The sequence below is a fragment of the Onychostruthus taczanowskii genome, unplaced genomic scaffold (assembly GCF_017590055.1).
Source record: "Onychostruthus taczanowskii isolate IOZ18803 unplaced genomic scaffold, ASM1759005v1 scaffold141, whole genome shotgun sequence".
Lineage (NCBI taxonomy): Eukaryota > Metazoa > Chordata > Aves > Passeriformes > Passeridae > Onychostruthus > Onychostruthus taczanowskii.
The window spans coordinates 138034-159396 of record NW_024498585.1 but is presented as its reverse complement, the minus strand read 5'-3'; the positions used below and the strand labels follow the sequence as shown (position 1 = coordinate 159396).

Genomic DNA, 21363 nt, shown 5'->3' with positions numbered 1-21363 from the left:
TTCCAGGTGTCTTTGGCTTCCTGCCAGGGTCTCCGAACCCCAGCCAGGGCATCCAGAGAGATGTCCTGGGTTCTGACAGTAATTCATCGAAAACCTAGCACCCTTTTGGTATGCTCAGCAAGAACATCCACTGCTCCTCAGCTCAAAGAGTGTTTTTTGTATTGAAAAGTGACAAGTTTTCATAGGTAGCAGATTTCATGAATTCCACCTAAAAGGAAAAATTAAGAGAGGCAGGCAACAATATGTGGATGGTCTTCATTTTACTTACCTGTATGTTTTCTCTAATATTTGCCTAAGGCATCTCTTCTTTATGTTCTTCAGCAGATTTTATTGGTTTCTGATTTTATCTGTTGCTGAGAAAAAAGGTTATATGTGGAATTTTCCCTATCTTGAATTGAATTTTCTGTGAAAATTTATCTTTCTTTTGGTAAGACAAATATGTTGTATTCTGCAAACTTTATATTGACATTTGAAAGTAGTATTTGGTATTCTATGAAAAATAAGTGACAACAATTCATGCTGCAGTATATTCATGCTGTTTGGTCATTAAAATAATGAGCTGTTTTCAAGATTCCAGTTGATATTTTAATTGCAGGACTTAGGATTTTTGATTGTAGAAAACACTATTCAGTGTAAATGATAACTGACTGGCATTGTATTATGATGGGATCAGAAAATACAGCAGGTTGAAAAGGGGGACTTCAGTGATTTCCAGCAGAAGGAATTCAGTGATGGTAATTTATGCCAGTTGGTGATTGGCTTAATATTTTTAATGCATCTTTCTTTTATTTCCCGTGTTATCAGCTCAGGGTTTGTTTTATTAAGAACCAGCTAAAATCACACTGTGCATACATGAGAGATTTTGTTATGTATATAGTATTGCAGAGAGTGGACCAAAAGATATTAGGAGATTTCATAATGAGACTGGAATGTAGATTAGTACTTTTTACTTCTCTTTCAATATTTTTACTGGAGTTTGAAGACCTTCAGAAGTGAATGTAAGCTACTTGTTCTTTGAAAAGTGTCGGGGTCCGCTGTTTTGTGTCTCTGCCCCGACACGGGGAAAGGTGGTTCTGGGCGGCCGCGATTGCGAAGGATGAGCCTGGACTCTTAGATTTTCGGTCTTCAGTTCTGTTTATTATCTCTTATCTACAAAGTTTTCTCTTTGCCCAGCCGAGGTCCGCTCAGCAGGACAGTCGAGTGCACTCTCTCCCGCCCACAGGGCGGTTGTGTCTTTTATAGTAAAAATTACGTGTGACATATTTACCTTTATTTCCCAATACTATTCATCCTTATAGACAAGTGCACTTTCACTACGAACCAATCTCCAAGTGCCAACATTACCACACAAAATGGAAGACATGAAGAAGAAAGAGGAACACAGGACCACGCCCTGAATCCTCCATCTTGCCTTCATGACCCCCCTGTACCTATTTTTCTAAAATTTATATTTCCCTCCATAAAGGTATCGTTCACACCCAAGAAGTTCTCATTTCCTCCGTCACAGGTTCTTCTCCCTTTGATGGATCGAAATCCAACCACCAAACCCTTTTGGCATCATTCCAGGGTTTCCGAGCCCCCCAGGGGCTCCCCTGGTGTCTCTGCACATCCACAGTGATGTGCTGAGATCCCACAGGTAAGACAAACACGACAACTCTGCATGTCCTCCCAGTCTTCCTTCCTCACTCTGCTTTACATGATGAGCATAATGCCATTTTGCAGTGACTGTATCAGAATTCATCCATCCCATCTTTTCTTCCTCTGTGTAGCTGAGTGTTCCTGATTACCCAGAGTTGTTCTTCATGTGTACTGCCATGCAATAATGAAATATTCTCCAGCAGAGGCTCCAAACCTGCCTGCCAGCTACTGAGAGAATTGTCCAAACACTCCTTGAACTCAGGCTTGGTGCCTTAACCACTTCCCTGGGAACCTGTTCCAGTCCCCAGCCACCCTCTGGGTGTAGAAACTTCTCCTGAAATCCAGCATAAACCTCCCGTGATACAACTTCATGCCATTTCCTTGGTTCTGTCACTGATTACCAGAAAGAAGAGATCAGTGCCTGCCCCTCCTCTTCCCCTAATGAGGAAGCTGTAGACTGATAAGGTTTCAGTGTTTCTTCTTTTGCTTTTTCTTATTAGGAGGACTCATTGTGTCCATCACTTTTCCTTCACAGACTGTGTCCACACTTGGACTTCTCATCCTTTTTTTCTTTTGTTACACTGTGTCTCACTGCATGCTAGATACCCTGAAAGGCTGTATTCATCTGTTTAACAGTCACTGGTTTATGATAGTTTTGTCAAGGTCATTTTCTCTCACTAGACTTGCAAGCTCCTAAAACTGTCCATAGCAAGTTTTGTACTTCCTTTATGCAGCAGATTTTTCACTTTTTATCCTACTGTTTTCTCCAGAAGTGGCCCAGTGATCTGCTACTTTATCAGTTTCTTGATCTGCTGCTTTTTTCAGAGCAGTAGCATCTGCTGTGGTGTCCCCTCTGGCTCTACAGACCTCTCCATTCAGTAAAAGATTTTATTCTGTTCAATAGATTGCTATAAACTGTGACAGGCAGCCTGAACCCTCCTCTGCAGAGCAACTAACAGTTCTTTTCAACAATCTTACAAAAAGCAGAACCTTTCCAATATTTACTATGCTTACTGCCTCTTCTATAATATTGATTGCTGTCTCTGCTTCTTTATCTCCTTTTGCCTTTTTCTTTACTACACAATCCTGATCTGCTTACTTCTCTGAATGTAGTGCTCTTATGACTCAAAGAGCCAGAGGCTGTCTGTAGAGAACGCAGAGAATGCAGAATCACAGCATGGTTGTGGTTAGAATGGATTTGGCATTGGTGCAAGAGGACTAGGTCAGGGGACACCTCAGCAAACTAGAAATAATTAAGTCCATGGGCCCTGATGGGATGCATCCATGAAATACTGGTGTTGAGGAAGTTGGCAGATGTGACTGTGAGGCCCCTCTCAGCAACCTTTGACCAATGGCAGCAACTGTGGGGACTGCCCAAAAACTGGAGAAAGCAAATGTCACTCCTATCTTCCAGAAGGGCTACAGCCCTCTCCTACCTTTTTCTGTTACTTTGAATGTTTTATATTCCTTGCAGAATTAAGAACAGAGTTATGTTCATGCAAGAGGCTCTCTAGATGTGATTTGCAAGGTTTTTCAGATGATGCAATAAATAATTTCCCATTTTAGTCTATGACAGATAAAGGCATATGATTCTTGTGAAAGTTAAATGTCATTTTGACCAGTTCTGCTATTAAGGTATTCTGTTCCCTGTTGAAACTCAGTAAAGACAGCAGTGCAAAACATTTTTGATATATTCATCGGAGCATGAATAATATTTTTTGATAATGATATGTAGAGGGTTATGTCTGTAATATAAAACCTCAAAATTAGTTAGCAAAAATCCAATATTAGATATCTATTATGTAAACATTGATGTAATTGAATGCAACGCCCTGTATTCTTGATAGTTTTCTTAGCACTATGACTTTACAGACCAAAGCTATTATGACGTAACCTTTATTTAGGGGAGATATTTTCACTGTTATGTTCTGTATAATTACCTAGGTTGTTACCTCCACACTTGCAGTATTTATGAAATAGCACATTGACTTTTTGTATGGCACTTCTGAAATTATTTATTTTGCTTTGAAGTGGCCTCCTGGTAAATTGAAGAGCTGGGATATATTGGCTGTGTGTCAGAGGGGAGAGAGTTGTGTTTCTAGGTTTACCTTGTAAACATGAAAAAAAATTATTCTGGTGGTAACGTTTCTACGTTCTACGTTTGTATTGTTTTGTGTGCCTTGGTAAAAGATGACAAATACCTCTCATTAAAAACATTTTGGCATTCTGCAGTTCATGGCATTACATGGGTAGATGGATGGGCATATCCAAGAGAAGTTCATTGTAGCTCTCTTAAAGAGCTCATATATAGTGTAGAAAAACTAAATAGTCCTAAGGTAACCTTAAATTTAAGATAAACTATCTTGAACTATAAAAAACAGATTTACAAAGAGAGCTTCAGAAAAACAAAGGTAACAGTTTTACAACCTCTGCACATGATATGTCAGAATTAATACTCAAATCATATTGTACTGAACACGGTTGTCTTGCATTTTATTTAATGGAGACTAATGAGAAGGGATGATTGTGTCAAATAAAAACTGCTCAGTTGTTCAGGTGTTTCACTTAGATAACAGATTTTTACTCAGTGATATTTTGTAAATTTTGGGGAGACCTCACCTTGATGCTGATCTCCTGAGCACTATCAGAATACAATATTGCTTTTTACACTGGTAATTTTTGTTCTGCATTTCTGTGTGTGTAACACAAGCAATACATTCCTTTTGGCAGTATTAATGGATAAAATGGATCCATGGTAATCACGGGGTAAGAGGCAGATAAATACATAACTGTTAAGTTCCCTTAGTTCAATAAGGAGCTTTCTTTATTTTCTTTAGCCTTCCACTACTTCCAACTGCAGGTTTAAAATCTGAGTATTAATTTAAAGAAGGATTTTATTTCTTGTAGTTTATATCATTGAAAGAAGAGTTCTTAGAAAAATAACCTAAATGAAAGATTTTCTTTGCCTTCTTATATTTCAGTAAGAACATTATACAAGCCATGCAAATACAGGAGAAATTAATAATTGAAGCAAATGCAACTGAAGGATGATTTATGTATATTTGCATTTCTGCTTTATTTATAAAGAAGAAATTTAAAATAAAAGCAAGCTGTACATTCATCAGAACTAGAATTAGTAACCAAGAATGCCAGGTTCTCTTTTAGATCAGTTATTCATTTTTCAAAAAATACTCCACACCCTATATTTGGCTTAAGGCACAAAAGTTGAATGGAGATTGCTAGTTTAGGTGACTGGGTTGCCTTCCTAATAAAAAAAAAAATTCTTTTGGTTCTTCTATTTATAAAACCTTTTCTGTTCATTTTATTTCTTTTTTTTTCTTATTTTCCAATTTAAAACATTATCAGTAGCAATGAAATAAGGAGAGCTTAAAAAATGAATCATGTTATTTTTCAAGTATCAATATCAAAGAAATATCAAAGAAAATTCTTGGTTTGCTTTCTCATTGGAAAATCAATTTTAGTCAAAGAGGAAAGAGACCTCACCTCTTGGACATAAAGTGACAGCAGTATCTGGAACAAGGAAAGCATAGTTGATATTTTAGAAAAGTAGGAGATGCAAGGTGGCAAAGATTCTTTCATCTGTGGTTTCCATGTTCAAGGGAAAATAATTTACTGCAAAAGTTAGAAGGCTTTGATTCCTTCTTAATGAGAAAAAAATGTCAGGTTCTAGTAGTGTAACAGTACAAAAACAGTATTAAAAGTTTGTGGTAACTTGGATTGCAGCTGTCTACATCTATTAGCTAAATAGCACATGCTTCAATAAAGATCTACTACATGTATGTAATAAAACTGGATAACTAATTGCCGTAGGTTCATGTGTTGTCACACACAGCAAGCCAGGTAAAAAGTCACCACAGTTGTTGCCTTGCGTAAAAGCAAAATTTCCTTTTTGTACAGAATTTACACAGCGGTGTGGTTGTGTTTGGTATTTCTCAAAGATTATGAAACAGTCCTGCAGCCCCTAAGCTACTGCTTCACTTATTTGTGTATATGCATGTGATTACTTCTGCTGTTTTTTCCTGTCTCCTTTTCTCTCACCTCCTTTATGTCTGTTGTCAGAGAGAAATATGTGTGAACTCCTTTCTGGCCTGGAATGTTCTTCCACCTCTCTTTGCTGCCCTGTCTCACTTTCTACTTCTATATAATGTTTTCCACTTTCCTACTATTAAAAATACAACATTTTATACCCTCAGGTTCTGTAAATTTACTTCTTGCCTGCTCCCTGTAGGGGGCCACAGTGTGAGTTTTTAACATTTAAAAACTGTGGTTCATAAGAGTTTTAAACTTATTATACTGCAATGCTATCTGCACTCCACTAAATCAGGATCCATGATGCCATTGGCTGTCCATGTCTAGGCAACAATGTATAATTCCAAAATAATTTAAGGAGAAATAAGGAGATGAGGGGATATGAAAAAAATTTAATAAAGCATAATGTAACTAATTAGATGTCAACTATGTAACACTGACTATGCAATTAAGTACTTATTCCGGCATCAAGAATGTCCTGGGAACTGAAAACAATGTAAAGTGTTGGTCAGTGGAGTCAGTAGTTGCTAGAAATCTTGTTCAAGACACGTGTTAAATTGCTATTCATGCAGTTACACATCTCTGTTCTTGCTCCTTCTCATCTGTATTCTAATTTTGATAGACATTGCCTCTCTTTCTCTCTGACCAGCTGACAGTAGGGGGTGGAACTTTCTTTGCTGCAAACTTTTTTCACAGCTGCCTTTGATCCTTCTGCTCCACAATGTCAGGAGGAATCTGAGCTCACCTTTCTCTAATCACCAGGGCTAAGGCAGCAAAACTTTCTGTCCCTGCACCTCACCATTAGCTCTCACTGTGAAGAAAATAGCCTTCCTCCTGCACCACTTCTCAGGTCACAAATGCCAGCTCCCTATCCATCCAAACATATCCTAGATTTTATAGGATATTTTTGCTTTTACTATGCATAAACCCTGGACTAATTTTTTTTTCTAATTTTTTCTAATTTGTTTATTTCTGTTTTGTTTGTTTGTATGTTCTTTTCTTTAAGATGCTGTAAAAAAATCACATATGTCTACAAAAATATTCAACCTATTGCTTCACCACAGCTGTGCAAATTTTTTTTTACATAGATGATGTCAGAGAGACAATGTACTTGAGTAGTTGAGTACTGCTGTTGTGCTTTGTAGGAATGATACCCAGAAATGTGAATGTAATTTTTTATTCATATATGCATTTTTTAATACCCTGAACTTCTAGATTCTTCTCTTAACTGTTCATGAAGGGTACAAGACTATTATTTTCTTACAAGCTATGTTGCTTCATATGTCTAGTTTAGTGACAGGTGATAGTGACCTCAATGACTGTTAAACTACATCCAAAGTATGAGGTTTTGGACTATATCTGAGCCCCAGAGGTTCCTTATCAGTAAAAAGGTACATGCTTGGTGCTTTGAGGGAGATATTACACAGAAATCTGTTAGATAAGTAAGTAGTGCAGATAAGATTTCCATTCAATGTTAAACTGGTCACATATTTTACTAAAAGCTACTGTTATGGAAATAGTTGCTTGAAGAGGTACATTTGTATTTTTCCTTGAATGGAAGAATAAATTCAGGGCCTCTTACAAATTTTGTTCTCTGTGTCCAAGTTAGTCTCTGTATTTCTGAGAGAGTCGCAATTCCTTGTTCATGGAGACAAAAGTAATGCAGAAATATCACAAAATATTCCTGACATTAATTTTAAGCTTGTGCAGTTTCAGCCACATTAAAGTGTCATGTAAATGTGACAGTTTTTAAGTGCTTATCAAAAATACCTTGTTCATGAGATACCAAAGCACTTGTCAGTTTTTCACATTTGAACCAATACTTTTGTAGAGTGTAGCAAAAAAAAAAAAAAGTATGTTGGTCTGCACAGATGACAAAATTTATGATTAAATGATAAAAATTATAATATCCAATGAAGGTGGAAATTGTGGAATTTACCATACTTGTGATCTGTATATATTATGCTTATATTTTTTCTAGATTCATTCTTCAGCAGCTTATGTGTAGTTATCAGTAAAGCCATCTTGCTGTTTTTCCTTGCACAGAGTATATAGATTAATTGTGGTATAGCAGGTTTTTCAGTCCTGTTTTGGTGTTATGTCCCTTCCTTACAGTATCAAGAGAACAGCCTTGCTCCAAAATCTCTTTTCAAGCTGCTCTTTACAACCAAAGTATATTTAGATGGAGCTACTGCCTTAAAAAGCTGTGTCAGCACACTCACTGAGTGTAACTCTTGCACTTAATTGTGAGGTAGCTGTACATTCGTTGATTTTTGGGTTTGGTTTTTTTATCAGTAGGCATACTGATACATTTTTTTGTAACCCAAAATGTCAATACTACCTCTCGTTTTGCCTAACTAAAACCCCACATATTGTGTACAGATATGGTGGGTAAATAAATATGCTTCTAGTCACACAGCCACACAGCCAAGATTGAAGCTCTCCTGTTAGGTTTGTGTTGGGAGGAATGGGTTAAAGCTTGGAAGACTGTTGAGAAGGATTGTAAATCATTCAAGTGACCTTGCAGTTCGAAATAACTCTTGATAAGCCCCTGAGAACCACAGTCCAGTGATCCTCTCGCATGAACCATCTCTGTTTGTGTGCCTTTGCCTGGCGCTCCTTTGGGGATCCCCTCATTAGCAAGGTAAACAGAAATAAATTTATTGTTTTTGTTCTAACTGCAAGTTTGTAGCTGTTCTGGCTGCCTGCCTATGTCAACTCAGTTTGAAACAACACCAATAACATCTGTAAAACTTAAGTAATGTTATACAATTAAATAAGTATCTGTCCTGTTAGAAATGAGGCATATGTCATGCTTTATAAATACATAAGTCAGGGTCCTAATGTTGCAGTAATTTAAATCCTTCATCTCTTTTTTTACTGCATGGATTTCAGGTGTTTGTGCACGTTGAATTTGTGATGTTATTTGCCATCAAGTCTTATAAAGTCCTGGCACAATTCTTCTGGCAGAACACATCCTTACTGGCCTGTCTAACTTAGCATCAGCAGCAAAGTTGCTCATCTCAGTCTTCACAGGGTTCCCTTTTTTTCACAAGGTTACATTTAGGAACGTACTGGATACCCCAGGTCCCAGCACTGATCTCTGCAGACTTGCAGTGGCAAGTTTCCTCCATTCCAGGAGTTAACCATTAACTCATACTCCCTTCTCCAGTTTCCTTCCCATCTGTTAATTATTTATCAAACATTAAGACTGAAGTTCTTATTTTTGGGTTAAGCCTTCTTTTAAGGTTTAAGGTTTCTTTCAAAATAAGTCTGCTTCAGGAGACTTGGTGAGAAGCCTTTTGGAAATCCTGTAGACTCTATTAACTAGATCCTCATTGCTTACTGATCCTTTTAAAGGCTTTAAAAGCTTTTCCCTGCCATAATAAACAAAGCCAAAGTTTGCAGTACATTTTAAAAATGTGTATGATGAGGCAAGTACCAGGTGATTAGTGTGTATGGTATGTAATCCAAAAAACAGTGTTTAGACATCGGGGTCACTAAGCTATGTTAATTATTCCTAATAAAAGGCTTTATATCTTAACCAAGGCTTTACCACCTGAATTAATTAATTTTTCAAGGCATGTAATGATAACTGTGATAAATACATAGCTTATGGACCGTAGGGGCTTCTTATTATTTGGAGGCAATCTTTAAATATCTTATGCAAATGTGAGAAACACTTCAAATATATATATCAACTTTGGTATCCAAAATAATACAAACATAAACAGGACCACTTAACTAAGCATATGAAATAATTATTTTCCAGTGTCTTTAATTCTAAAAGACATCTACCCAATATGGTACTGGTGATTATTTTTCTTAGGTCAAATTTCTTTTATGCAAGGTATTAGGAAGATCCTACTGTAAAGGTATTTTGGGAGGTAAGCTTAGAATTTATTTTTTAAGTAACACCTTCTTTTTTGCTAAATTAAGGAATAACTCTTTATTTTTAACACATTTTTATTTACTTTGCATTTGTACAGTTTGTTTCCAGAGTCCACGATTGTTATGTAGTGAGCATTTGAAGGTTTTATTAAAATTTATACCTTTAAAACGATCACTGTTTGGAATTTTAAACCTTGTAAAAGAAGAGACTGAAGCATACCATAGACAAGTTGATAGCCCATACTGACAATGTAAATAAAACTCCTACTGCATCAATGCAGCTGCAGATTTTGTGGTGAATGTAGAAAGCCATTTGCAGACGACAATGGTGCAGCACACCAGATTTCTTCTCCAGCTCCTGAACCTGAAAAACGATGGCAGAAATGTTGGTTTGTCCAAACAGACTGCTCAGTGCCTTCCCTGTCACTAGGCCAGCTCTGTGCCAGGTGCTGCCCAAGCACCAGCCCAGGCTGGGACTGAAGTGCAGCTCTATGGAGAACGACCTGGGGGTCCTGCTGGACAACAAGCTGTCCGTGAGCCAGCAATGCCCCTGTGGCCAAGAGGGTCAACAGGATTCTGCAGTGCATTAGGAAGAGCATTGCCAGCAGGTCGAGGGAGGTGATCCTGCCCCTCTACTCAGCTCTGGCAGGGTCACACCTGGAGTGCTGTGTCCAGTTCTGGGGTGCCCAGTGCAGGACAGACATGAAGCCTTCCCTTAAGGGGAGGGTGACAAGGATGATGAGGGGACTGAAGCTCAGGGGATCTCTCTTACCAGGAAAGGCTGAGGAAATTGCACCTGTTCAGCCTCTAGAAGAGGTGACTGAGAGGGGACCTCATCAATGTTTGTAAGTACCTAAATGGAAAATATCAAGAGGATGGAGCCAGGCTCTCCTCAGTGGTGCCAAGCAATAGGACGAGAGGCAACGGGCAGCAACTGGTGCAAAGTTCCACCTGAATATGAAGAATACCTTTCTTTCTGTGCGAGTGACGACGCGTTGAACAGATCCTTAGTGGAGTCTCCTTCACCAGAGATACTCAAGAAGTGTCTGGACGCAGTCCTGTGCTCCAAAATGACCCTCCCTGACCAGAGAGTTTGGAACACAACCTGACCCATTCTGTCATGCTGTGAGTCAAGGCGCCCAGCCCTCCTACGATGCCCGGCCGCGCCCCGCGGCACCCGCCCCGCCGGCGCACCGCGATTTCGGCAAAGCTCCCGCCGCTCCTGGCCGGGGCGGTCCCGCCACTCCCGGCCGGCCGGCCGGAAGCTCCCGCCTCCCCGGGCGAAGGCCGTGGGGCCGCCACAGGTGAGGCCGCCGGGGCGCTGGAGGTGTTGGGTGACTTCTCCCGGGCCAGTGGGCGCTCTCCTCCCGGCTCGTCCTTCTCCGGCGCCGTCTGCCCTTGGGACCCCGCGGCAGTTCCCTCCCGTCGGGTGAGCCGAGCGGGGCCGGGGAGCGGCCGGGGCCGGGCCGAGCGCCGGCCATGTCGCGGAGCTCGCAGGGCGGGCGGCCCGGCGGATCCCCGCTGCCCCGCGGGTCCCCGCTGCCCCGCGGGACTAGCCCCGGGTCCGCCGCCGCCGCGCTGCCGCCGCCCCCGCTGCCCCTGCAGCCCCCCTTCGGCCCCGGCGGGGCCAGCCCGGGCCCCAGCGGGCCGGCAGAGCTCAAGCCGGTTCGGCGGTTCATTCCGGACTCGTGGAAGAACTTCTTCAAAGGGAGACGCCACACCGGCTCCAGCTGGGATAGCACGGCCTCCGACATCAGGTACATCTCGGACGGGGTCGAGTGCTCGCCACCTGCCTCTCCCGCCCCGCTGCAACCGGGAACCAGGACGGTGCCTGGCTCCTACACGGACCCATTCGGGGGGTCGGGCGGGAGCTACAACTCTCGGAAGGAGGCCGAGGCCATGCTGTCCTCCGGAGACCCCTCGGGCTCGCTGGAGCGCCGCTCCGGCACTGGGCAGACTTACAGCGAGCGGGTGGAGGAGTACCACCAGCGGTACGCCTACATGAAGTCCTGGGCAGGGCTGCTCAGGATCCTCGGCGTGGCCCAGCTGCTGCTTGGCGCCGCCGTCTTCGCCTGTGTCACCGCCTACGTACACAAGGACAACGAGTGGTACAACATGTTCGGGTACTCGCAGCCTTACGGATACGGGGCGGGCAGCGCCTACGGGGGATACTCCTACAGCGGGCCCAAAACGCCTTTCATCCTGGTGGTGGCGGGGATGGCGTGGATCGTCACCATAGTGCTGCTCGTGCTGGGCATGTCCATGTACTACCGAACTATCCTCCTCGATTCCAACTGGTGGCCTCTGACCGAGTTTGGGATCAATGTGGCCTTGTTCATCCTGTACATGTCGGCTGCCATAGTGTACGTAAACGATACCAACCGAGGTGGGCTCTGCTATTACCAGTTGTTTAAGACGCCGATAAATGCGGCTTTTTGCCGTGTGGAGGGCGGTCAGACTGCGGCAATCATCTTCTTGTTTGTCACGGTGATCCTCTATCTAATTAGTGCGATGGTTTCCCTAAAGTTGTGGAGGCACGAAGGGGCTAGGAGGCACAGGGAGTTAATGGAACAGGAGGTAAGTCATTAGTTATCGTTTTCTATCTACCGGGTGCCACATGATGGGGAGCAGCTGTAAGATCTTACTGTGGCATAGACGGTGTCAAATCAAGTGTCTTCTCTACTGCAGATCTATAGCCCTGAGGCTGAATTTTAACCAGTCTTTCAGTATTAGAAACTGCCAGATGAAAGGCGTTTTTAAGGTGTCAGATCCAAAGTCGTGGACGTGCTTTGTTTTTTGGTTCTTTTTGATGTTTATAATCCACCTTGGGTAAGGACCTGGCGCTGTTCGCTTCCTAATACTGGGCTCTCTTCTTGAGTCAGCTGATGAACTACTTCCTACTGTGTATTTTCCATACAAAGGAAGAAACAATGTCCATCTGTTCAGCAGGGTTAGGTGGCTTAAGGCTCCCTAGCATTTATTCGAAATCTGTGCATTCAGCACATCAAGTGCTAGTGTGAATAAACCTAAGAATGTGAAATACATATTTTTACTTTGCAAGCGAATCTCCAAGCAACTTCTTTATGCCTTTTCAGCTTTCCTCACAATAGTTATCAGCAAATATTTGCAGTAACAGCCTTGGCTAGATTTTGATGTCTCAAATTTCAGTCAGCCACATTTTTTTCATGTCAGATATTTTGCCTCACTACTGGCCTTGCCCATACTAGAGGCATTCAGTATTTGCCTGGTTAATGATAAGCTATAACAGTAGAGATTTAACACTCTTACCTAGAGAGTTCAAAGTAATTTGTGTAAAACTTCCTTCATTTGAAAACATCACCAAAAGACCCTATAAAAATGAGTAAGGCTTACACAGCATGAAAATTAATGCATATGAAATGTACATGAGCCTAATTTAAGGAGGGGTCAGCCTTTAAGGGATTTTAGAAGGAGATTTTAAAGTTGCATTTCCTCTTCTCTGTGACTGCAGTCTGATTTGCAGCATTTTGATTTAGTGCTGGTTTCCAGTTTACCATCTTGCATAAAATTTAGGCTTTTCTTTTGAAAACTAATTATAATTCTTCAATAAAAGTTTTTTAACCAACTGATAGTATGTCCTGCAAGACTGAGGTGATTGCCAGAGTTGTACACAAGGTGTTCATTTTTCCCTGTTACCATCCAAGTGCCCACTTTTAATCCACTTCTTAAAACTTTCTAAAGGGAATACTTTAAGAAAAGAGGTTAGAGACTGGAGATGCTGTGCAAAACAGCTGCAGGTTGAGCTACTGGTTAGTGCACTGTTGTGTGTTCTAAGCAATTGAATTAGGTTCAGCGCATTATGAGGTAACTCGGGCTGGAATGTGAAACAATAATAAAGGAGCTTGAGAAGTTGATGGAGTATTTCCTGCAAGCTGTTCCTTACAGCTGTGCTCTGGGAAATCCTGTTGTTCTGGGGTTTGGATGGTTGTTTTCCTTAAACAAGTCTTTAAATCACTGGATGTGAAAATATTCCTTATGCTAAACCTCATCATACCTAAGTATAAATGTAATGTTCTGTACAGTATGATTTTGAAAATGTTTGAATTTTAGGAGTCTGTGCTTTTGCATACTATTTTTGCTGAAAATAAAACTTAGTTTGTTTTTTTTTTTTTTTTTGATAGATGAAAACACAATCCTTTTTTCCAGAAAACAAGGTAGGAAATATGAATTTATCTTTCTGTTTACTGAGAATTCTAAATTATTATTATTATTTTCCTTGTGACTATTTTCATTTATTTCTTTATTCATCTCAAAGAGATTAGGTTTAGTTTATAAGTTAGTTTGGACAGCAGTCTCCTGCCTAGAATACTCAAAAGGAGCTTGTGAAGAGCTTACTCCTAATTAGGCTAGGTTATAAAATCTATAAATTGCAAAATGGCAGATGTGATGGCTGCCTCTCCATGTGCTCTTACCCTCTTCTATGAGGTGACAAGTTCTGTAGCATTTATCACAGAGTTTGGCAGACATGACTAAAACAGCAGATCATCTGATGTGAGATAGGTTTGAGTCTCTTTTTATTCCTGGCTGTGTGCTTAATTTGCAAGAGAGCCAGTGGAAGCACAGTGGAGATGCCCTGTGAGTTGAGTTTCTTCCTTGGTCTTCGAGACTGCTCCAAAGACCCCCTTGCCAGTTAAAGCACCAGCAGTGTTAGTGTTTCAGCCACACAAAGTGTCATTGCATACACTGCAAAGATTGTATGGCATTTCCAGAGAAATTATGATGTATTAATTTCATGCTTAAATGTCTCTTGATAGACATTGTGAATTTTATGCCACTGTTTTCTTTGTTGATTCAGTACTGGATCAGGATCCTTCTGTTTATGTTCTAAGATTTTACATTTTTTTATTTCTGGATCAAGGGATGAATTGTGCAATAGGAAACAAGGAGAAAAGGGATCTCCAAAGAACTGAATCATTCCAGTTCATTTGTAAATTAAATGAATACTGAAGTAAACTTCCTTACACTGTTTTTTTAAGACATGCAAACAAATCTTTCCAAACCTTCAGAAGTATTTATCTGTACTGCTGTTAGGACAAACTTAAGAAAAATACGGTGTGAGAAGCATTACTGTAAGTCATTAAACTGATTTTCTAATTACAATAACAGTTGTAAGAATTATCTGTGATTTGTGTCTACTGCTGCTCAATACATGCATCTCTGTCTTAAAATTGCGTATTTTGTGATTTATGTAAAACTGATTTCATTAAGAACAAATTCTTTCTCTTTTAAAACAGTATGAAGGTGACGACAGACCAAGGGAAGAAGTCAGTTACAGGCAGCTCAAATCACTGGAAAGAAAACCAGAGCTACTTAATGGTCATATACCTGCAGGCCACATTCCTAAACCTATAGTGATGCCAGACTACTTAGTGTAAGTGACTTGATTTTGATGGACCAACTTAGTGGAGGATACTTGAATAATGTTTTTCACTGCATTTCTCCAATATATGCTTGTGGTTTCTCTCCCATGCACGTGCTATGGGAACTCATAATTTTTTCTCTCCCATGCACGTGCTATGGGAACTCATAATTTAATGTGTTAACATTTTTAATGTTAACATTAAAAAGCAGAGAGGATGGGGCTGGTATCAGTGGCATAAGACCAGTATATATATAAGAAGTGTTAATTTAAAAAATAACCCCCCACAAACCTCAAATGTTGAAGGAGAATGTCATAATATAGCAATTACATTAACTGCCAAAGGAACAGAAGACCACTGTATAGATATTAGAGTAAAAAACTAAAATACATGGGAAATTGCCTTTTTAGGGCCTGAAATTTGACTACTCTTATATTTTCTAATGCTGAATTTGTAACATGCTCCCTTTTAAAGGGTAGCGCTTTCCAAGTTTGATATCATAAATGAATTTTTATACTATTTGCTATGGGCACAAATAGAAGCAAGGGAGGTTTCACCTGAATATTAGGAAACTATTTTTTTCTTTGAGGGTTGGTACAGGTTTCCCAGAGAGACTGAGTCTCCATTCTTGGAGATATCAAAAGGTGTCTGAACATATTCCTGGTCTAAGTGTTCCTGATTGTGCAGGAGGTCAGATCAGATAACATCCAGACATCTCCTACAACCTCAGCTATATCTGTGATTCTCTGATTTCAATGCTTTACAGACATGCAAATTTCAGCAGGCTATGAGATTAGCAAAATATACAGAAATACGCTGTCAAGGTGTAGAGTCTAAATGTTGTTCGTAAGTTGTATCTCTAAAACTGATTCGTAAATTTTTTTTTTTTTCAGGAAATACCCTGTAATTCAAACAAATGAAATGAGAGACCGGTACAAAGCAGTATTCAATGATCAGTTTGCTGAGTATAAAGAACTGTCTATGGAAGTTCATGCTGTATTAAAAAAGTTTGATGAGCTGGATGCATTGCTGAAACAACTTCCTCACCATCCTGAAAGCATATATGTAAGCACCTGTGAAATGAGCGCTTGGAAAATAGCTGTATTAGGTGGTGTTAGGCAGTTTTTGGCTGCCTTCAGCTAGGGCACAATGTCTTCTAGTGCTGCCTATGACCTGGTGTGAGAGGAAGTTTCCCCATATGTTACATCATCTCAGGGCATTAATTAGGGATACTAAGTTCCAGTTAAGACATTATACATGGTTTTCTGGGGGTTTTTGTTTCTTTGTTTCATACTAGTAGCTTTTAAGTTAGTCACAGTTGATGTATTTTCATTATTTCTCAAACACAAGATTTACATCTAAAATTTTATAACCACAAGGTATTGATTAAATGAAAATGAGTATTTTGTAGTATGTACATGCATATATGGAGAGCACTCAAAGTTAAAAATCTGTGGTTTCTCATTAGGAACAGGAAAGGATATCAAAAGTTCTGCAAGAATACAAGAAGAAGAAAAACGTAAGTGTTTTAAATTTGCAGTGCTATTGAATCTAATGACTAGGTGAAAGAGAGTGTAAACAGACAATATTTCTGACGCCAGGCAGATTTCGGTATCTCAGGGTACCTGGAGTGTTGTGCATATTTTGTCTTCTAAAACTTCAGCAAAGTTATGACACAACCCATACACTCACACCAACAAGCATTTGTGAGAATAATGATTCCAGTAGCCACACGTGGGGAAAAACCACAAACCACAAATGAAGAGTCGAGCGTTTTCATCTTCTGAGAGTGTCCTTAATCTCTTAGCATTCTGCATTCAGATTAGTTCAGTTATATTCACTGACTGACACAGCCAATGGATAAAAACAGAAAACACAGTCTTACACTTGAAAAGAAGTTTTGTATTTTTTTGAGGCATGGAATTTAGACACTCTCAAAAAGTAATTTGCAGTGTAATCCAAGAGGTTTCTCTTTGTAATTTTTAAATGCAGGCAGCAAATACGTATCTGTGTTCTGTTAAAAACATTATGCATTACAGGTACAATGGTTTTTTTCTCCATGGAATTCAGAGTTTGTGTCCATGTTAGTTAAGCTTCATTGCTTTTTTGGGGGGAAGGGTGTATCACACATGCCACAAATACATGTGTAAAAATCTAAATTACGTAGTAGAATGTCATTTATATTTGCATATTTCTGCTTTAAATGCTGAAACAACTCCCACAGCTCTATTTACTAAGTAACTACAGCATATAAAGGCAGAACATTTTCTTCTGGGCTTTCATGAAGGAAGGGGAAACAGGAAATAAGAAAGGGCCAGGGAAAAAGAGTGTGATTTTTTTGAGAATATTTACATACTGTCCTTTTAGTCAAGAAGATAATTGATAATAGACTATTCTTGGAAAAGTCTGAAAGCCTAATATATTAATGTAAAGGTGTTTGTATTTTTGGCAGGATCCTTCATTTCTAGAGAAAAAGGAGCGTTGTGAATATCTGAAGAATAAGCTTTCTCACATAAAACAACGAATTCAGGACTATGATAAAGTTATGAATTGGAATGTAGAAACTTAGTAATGCCTTAACTTCATGGATACTATTTTTTGGTTTTAAAATCAATATTTGTATTTTAACCTATTTATTTGGTCTTTGAACAGTAGTACACTTATGGGGATTACTTAATCACTGTCATACATTTGGATGTTGTACATTACTGATAAGTTTTGTATGCAGATCCAATTGTAATTGAAGTTACGAAATAAGTTAGGAAACTGCGCTAACATTCCGCTTTCATTAGTGCAAATCCTGGCCTCTTAAATATGAATACTTTATTTGAAAATACTTCATTTGCAAACTTGCAAAGCCTACCAGAGAAAGCAGTTTCCAGATATTTTGTGGAAACTTTGTACAGAAATGCTGGTAACAATTTTGGATTTTATTTATATGTGACATCTTAATGATATCAGAAAGAGCTGAGCTGTTCTGTCTGTGTGGGGTTTGATGCACTGCCCAATTGTATTGAATGTTTTCAGCAATTCAGAAACTAGTTTAATAAGAATTTTTGTATTGTATTTCCAAGTGCTGTCAATTATATCAAGAATCATCTTGATTTTTGCCTAACAAGAAAGGAAAAATAGCTTCTTATTTAACCAGCTGGAGGAGGGGGACTTGGGTTTGGTTTGTGTATCGCCTTCTTCAAAGACAGTGCAACAAATCTATACCTAGCCTTAAAGGACTAGAGGTACAGGATGAAGCATATTAATGTCCCATTAGTATTGCTTTAGGTCAGTGTGCTCTGCCTACCTTCTGGATCATGCTGTTAGGGGTACATGTGTTTAAGGGCTCCATTCTTCATCAGCAAGTAACAGGACTTCTTGTCCATGCAGCAGCTGTTAATGAACTTGGCATTCAGAGACCAAGTACAGCAAAATGAGTTCTCATTCAAAGTATAAATTGTTAGTATCCTCTTTAAGGCCAGGTAAAATGTATTAAAATACATACTTTCCGGAGCATATCTGCATAAATTGTATATATTTTTATATTTTCTTGGGGATATTATGCTGGCGATAGGTTTGTATGTGCAAGTATTTTCACAAGCCAGTAAATTTTCTCTTTGTATCTTTTTCATGTCTTTATTTACTTTAACTTTTTTACTTACTATAATTGTTAGAAGCATTGATAGTATTTGTACAGTTTTCTACAACTGCAATTTGTCTGTTCTGAAATATGTTTTTTACCCACCAGAGTAGCCGTATTACTCTACTGCTTATAAAGACATTTTGTTTGAAAAAGGTGCTCTGATTACAATTACTGCAAATTTTTATTAGTGATTTGAAAGAAAGTCTTAATTTCTGCCTTAATTTAAAGGAACAACATCAGGAAAGCCATTTCCAGTTTAGTGTGGTCATGGTAGTACTACCTCTGCTCTTCACTGTTGGAAATGTATTAACATACCTCACTCTGACCATTGTAGCCCTGCTGGTTTTTCAACCCCTAGCATTCATGCTGCAATCCCAATGGTCATGCACCCACCTTCATATTTGTAAAATTGACATTCCAATTTTATCAGCCATTTAATTCCAAGAGCTTTAGTGGATGAAGTAAATAGCACAAGATGCCATGGGAACACTGAGAGAATTTGAAAATTTGGCACCTCTTCATTTCAAAGCCTTAAGTCTCATCTACTGAAAAGTGCCTCAGTATTTTCATCATTCTGAGAACATGCGACAGCCAGTGCTATGCCTTGTGCTCTCTCTGTCTTTTCAGTGCCTTTTTTTCTGGTTCTGGTTTGTATTCATTTCAAAGGAGAAACCTCTCTTTCTTATAAAGGAGATGGGCCAATTTTTTATACTTGTCGTGCTGAATACTTGTTAAATTGCTCTTTGTAAGAGAAGTACCTGTCCAGATCTCCACAATCTAAATAAATGACCTCTGACGTACACCCAGGTTTCTCATTTTTTCTCAGTGACAATTCTGGGCATTGCATCAATAACAGAAGAAGATTAGCACAAGTTTGAGGATCAGCTGGTGTTCATAAAGTGCTAGCAATAACATGACTGATGTTTTCTTTGGAAGATTCACAGTCTGCACACTTAAGAGGTTTTCTTTCTGTAGGATAGACCAAGGTCCAGGCTCCTTTTGACAGTGGTCTGAGTTTTAGTCTGTGAGAAACTGGCTCCTGGTCCCTGAGACAGTGTCTGCATAGTCTGTGAAGAACCACTGTTCTGCTTCTTTCCTACAAAGTTTCCAAAAAAATTGGTAGGGAAAAGGGAACAGAATACCTGTGCCTGGAATAAGGAGATTAAGCAGCAACATCTGTATGTGGATTCTTGTGTTTCCTGGCAAGATGCCACAGGTGTGGCCAAGTAGATTTTCCAAATGTTGGGAAGAGAAGCTGGGAGAGGAATACGCCCTTCTGCCCACCTTTGGGGTTCCAAACAGGGTTGATGCAGGGCACGACAGAAGTAAGCTACCATCCTGAGGTACACAGGCCATCCTAAGGCTCAGCAAGGTGTTGCAACCATTACAGTAAATTACTTGCTCAGTCCTGTGTCTGTTGCAGGCCTCAGGGCTGCTAAAGCACCTCTGGTGTGTACAGTCTGTGTGCTGGTTTTGCTCTCACTACCCATGGACGACTGAAAAGGGTCTTGTCTTCAATGCTACAGACATGCTGGAGAAAAACTGTTAGTTTAAGATTAGTCTAACATGTTAATCTCTCAGAGAAATTGAGATTAATGAAATAAGAAATAATGGCTGGAAGCTGAAGCAACTTGGAGTGAGGCAGAAATCAGGAGGAAAATGATGGGAGAATCCCTCAATCTGAGTTACCATAAGAACTATCAAGGAAAGTGGCCTTTTGATATTCTTAAAGAATAAGAAGGCATACCCCAGACAAAACAGAAGTTTTAGATGATTATCACCTCAATCTCTAGTCCCTCTAGACTGAGCTCTGACCGTACATTTTTGCATGTATGTGTAAACAATGTGCTGTGTGGTCTTACCTGTGTGACTGGGTTTTTGCAGAAGGTAGTTAACACATAAATTAATCACCAAGGAATACAGCCTTACATCAGTGGGCTTGCTTTTAATTACAGCCTCTCCTCAAACCCCAAGTGTATGCAACAAGGAGTTTTATCCTTCAGTCTTGCTCTTAGAAAATGCTTACCTGGCTGCACAGATCTACAAATTGAGATGTTCAAGAGATTCTTTGTGTTTCTACAAATACTTTCTAAAGTAATTGTAGAAACACTATTTGTATTTCTAACTTAAATAGTTTCTAAACTGTATTTGTGTTTCTTCTTGTCTTTGTAAGATCAAAACAACTGTGGCAAGATTGGCATACTTTTTACTGAACTGTACATTTTTTCAGGCCACATAAAGTAGTGACTAACAAACATACCCAAAATTTTGTCTTGCACAATAGCCTGACCAGCTTTCATGCCAGCATAGTGACTGCAAATGCTCATGGCAATGAAAAACCTAATTGCTTTGAAATTGTAAAAGAAGTTGTCCAGTATGTTATTTATGAATTTCAGAATCGTGGTGGGATTTCAAGCACTTGTACAATAAAGTTTTACAAAATTACTGTATATCCTGTGTTCCAGTCCAGCACTGAAATTCTTGGTCTTGAGAATAAAAAATACTCCTGTTCTGAAAGAAGTCTCATTTCTCACTTATTTTATTCAAAGTGCAAGCCTATAAGACACTTCATTTCAGTGTTTTATAGATTGGATTTTTTCCTTCTAAAGAAAAAATGGTCTATGTTCTAATGGGAGTTGTTCAAACAACTATTTCAGTTCCAAGAAGCAAATTCTGACTTTTCAAAGAATTCTTCTTTTCCTGTCTGCTTTCCTTCAAAAAAAAAAAAAAATCATTGCTTTTTCCCCTGTA

General features: G+C 39.4%; 1 protein-coding gene and 1 long non-coding RNA gene across 2 annotated transcripts; both read left to right on the top strand.

The window, feature by feature from the left end:
- The first annotated feature begins 1579 nt into the window (after nucleotides 1–1579).
- On the top strand, nucleotides 1580–9855 carry LOC121332580. The gene is made up of 2 exons (XR_005952171.1): nucleotides 1580–1636; nucleotides 1770–9855. It is a non-coding gene; the product is annotated as an uncharacterized LOC121332580 (long non-coding RNA).
- A 1062-nt stretch (nucleotides 9856–10917) lies between these two features.
- Nucleotides 10918–21120, top strand: MARVELD2 (MARVEL domain containing 2). Its single transcript, XM_041398149.1, has 6 exons — nucleotides 10918–12156; nucleotides 13740–13772; nucleotides 14853–14989; nucleotides 15872–16043; nucleotides 16447–16497; nucleotides 17431–21120. Exons 1-6 carry the CDS (start codon nucleotides 11059–11061, stop codon nucleotides 17545–17547), a joined length of 1608 nt encoding a protein of 535 aa, XP_041254083.1. The 5' UTR covers nucleotides 10918–11058; the 3' UTR covers nucleotides 17548–21120.
- Nucleotides 21121–21363: the final 243 nt, after the last annotated feature.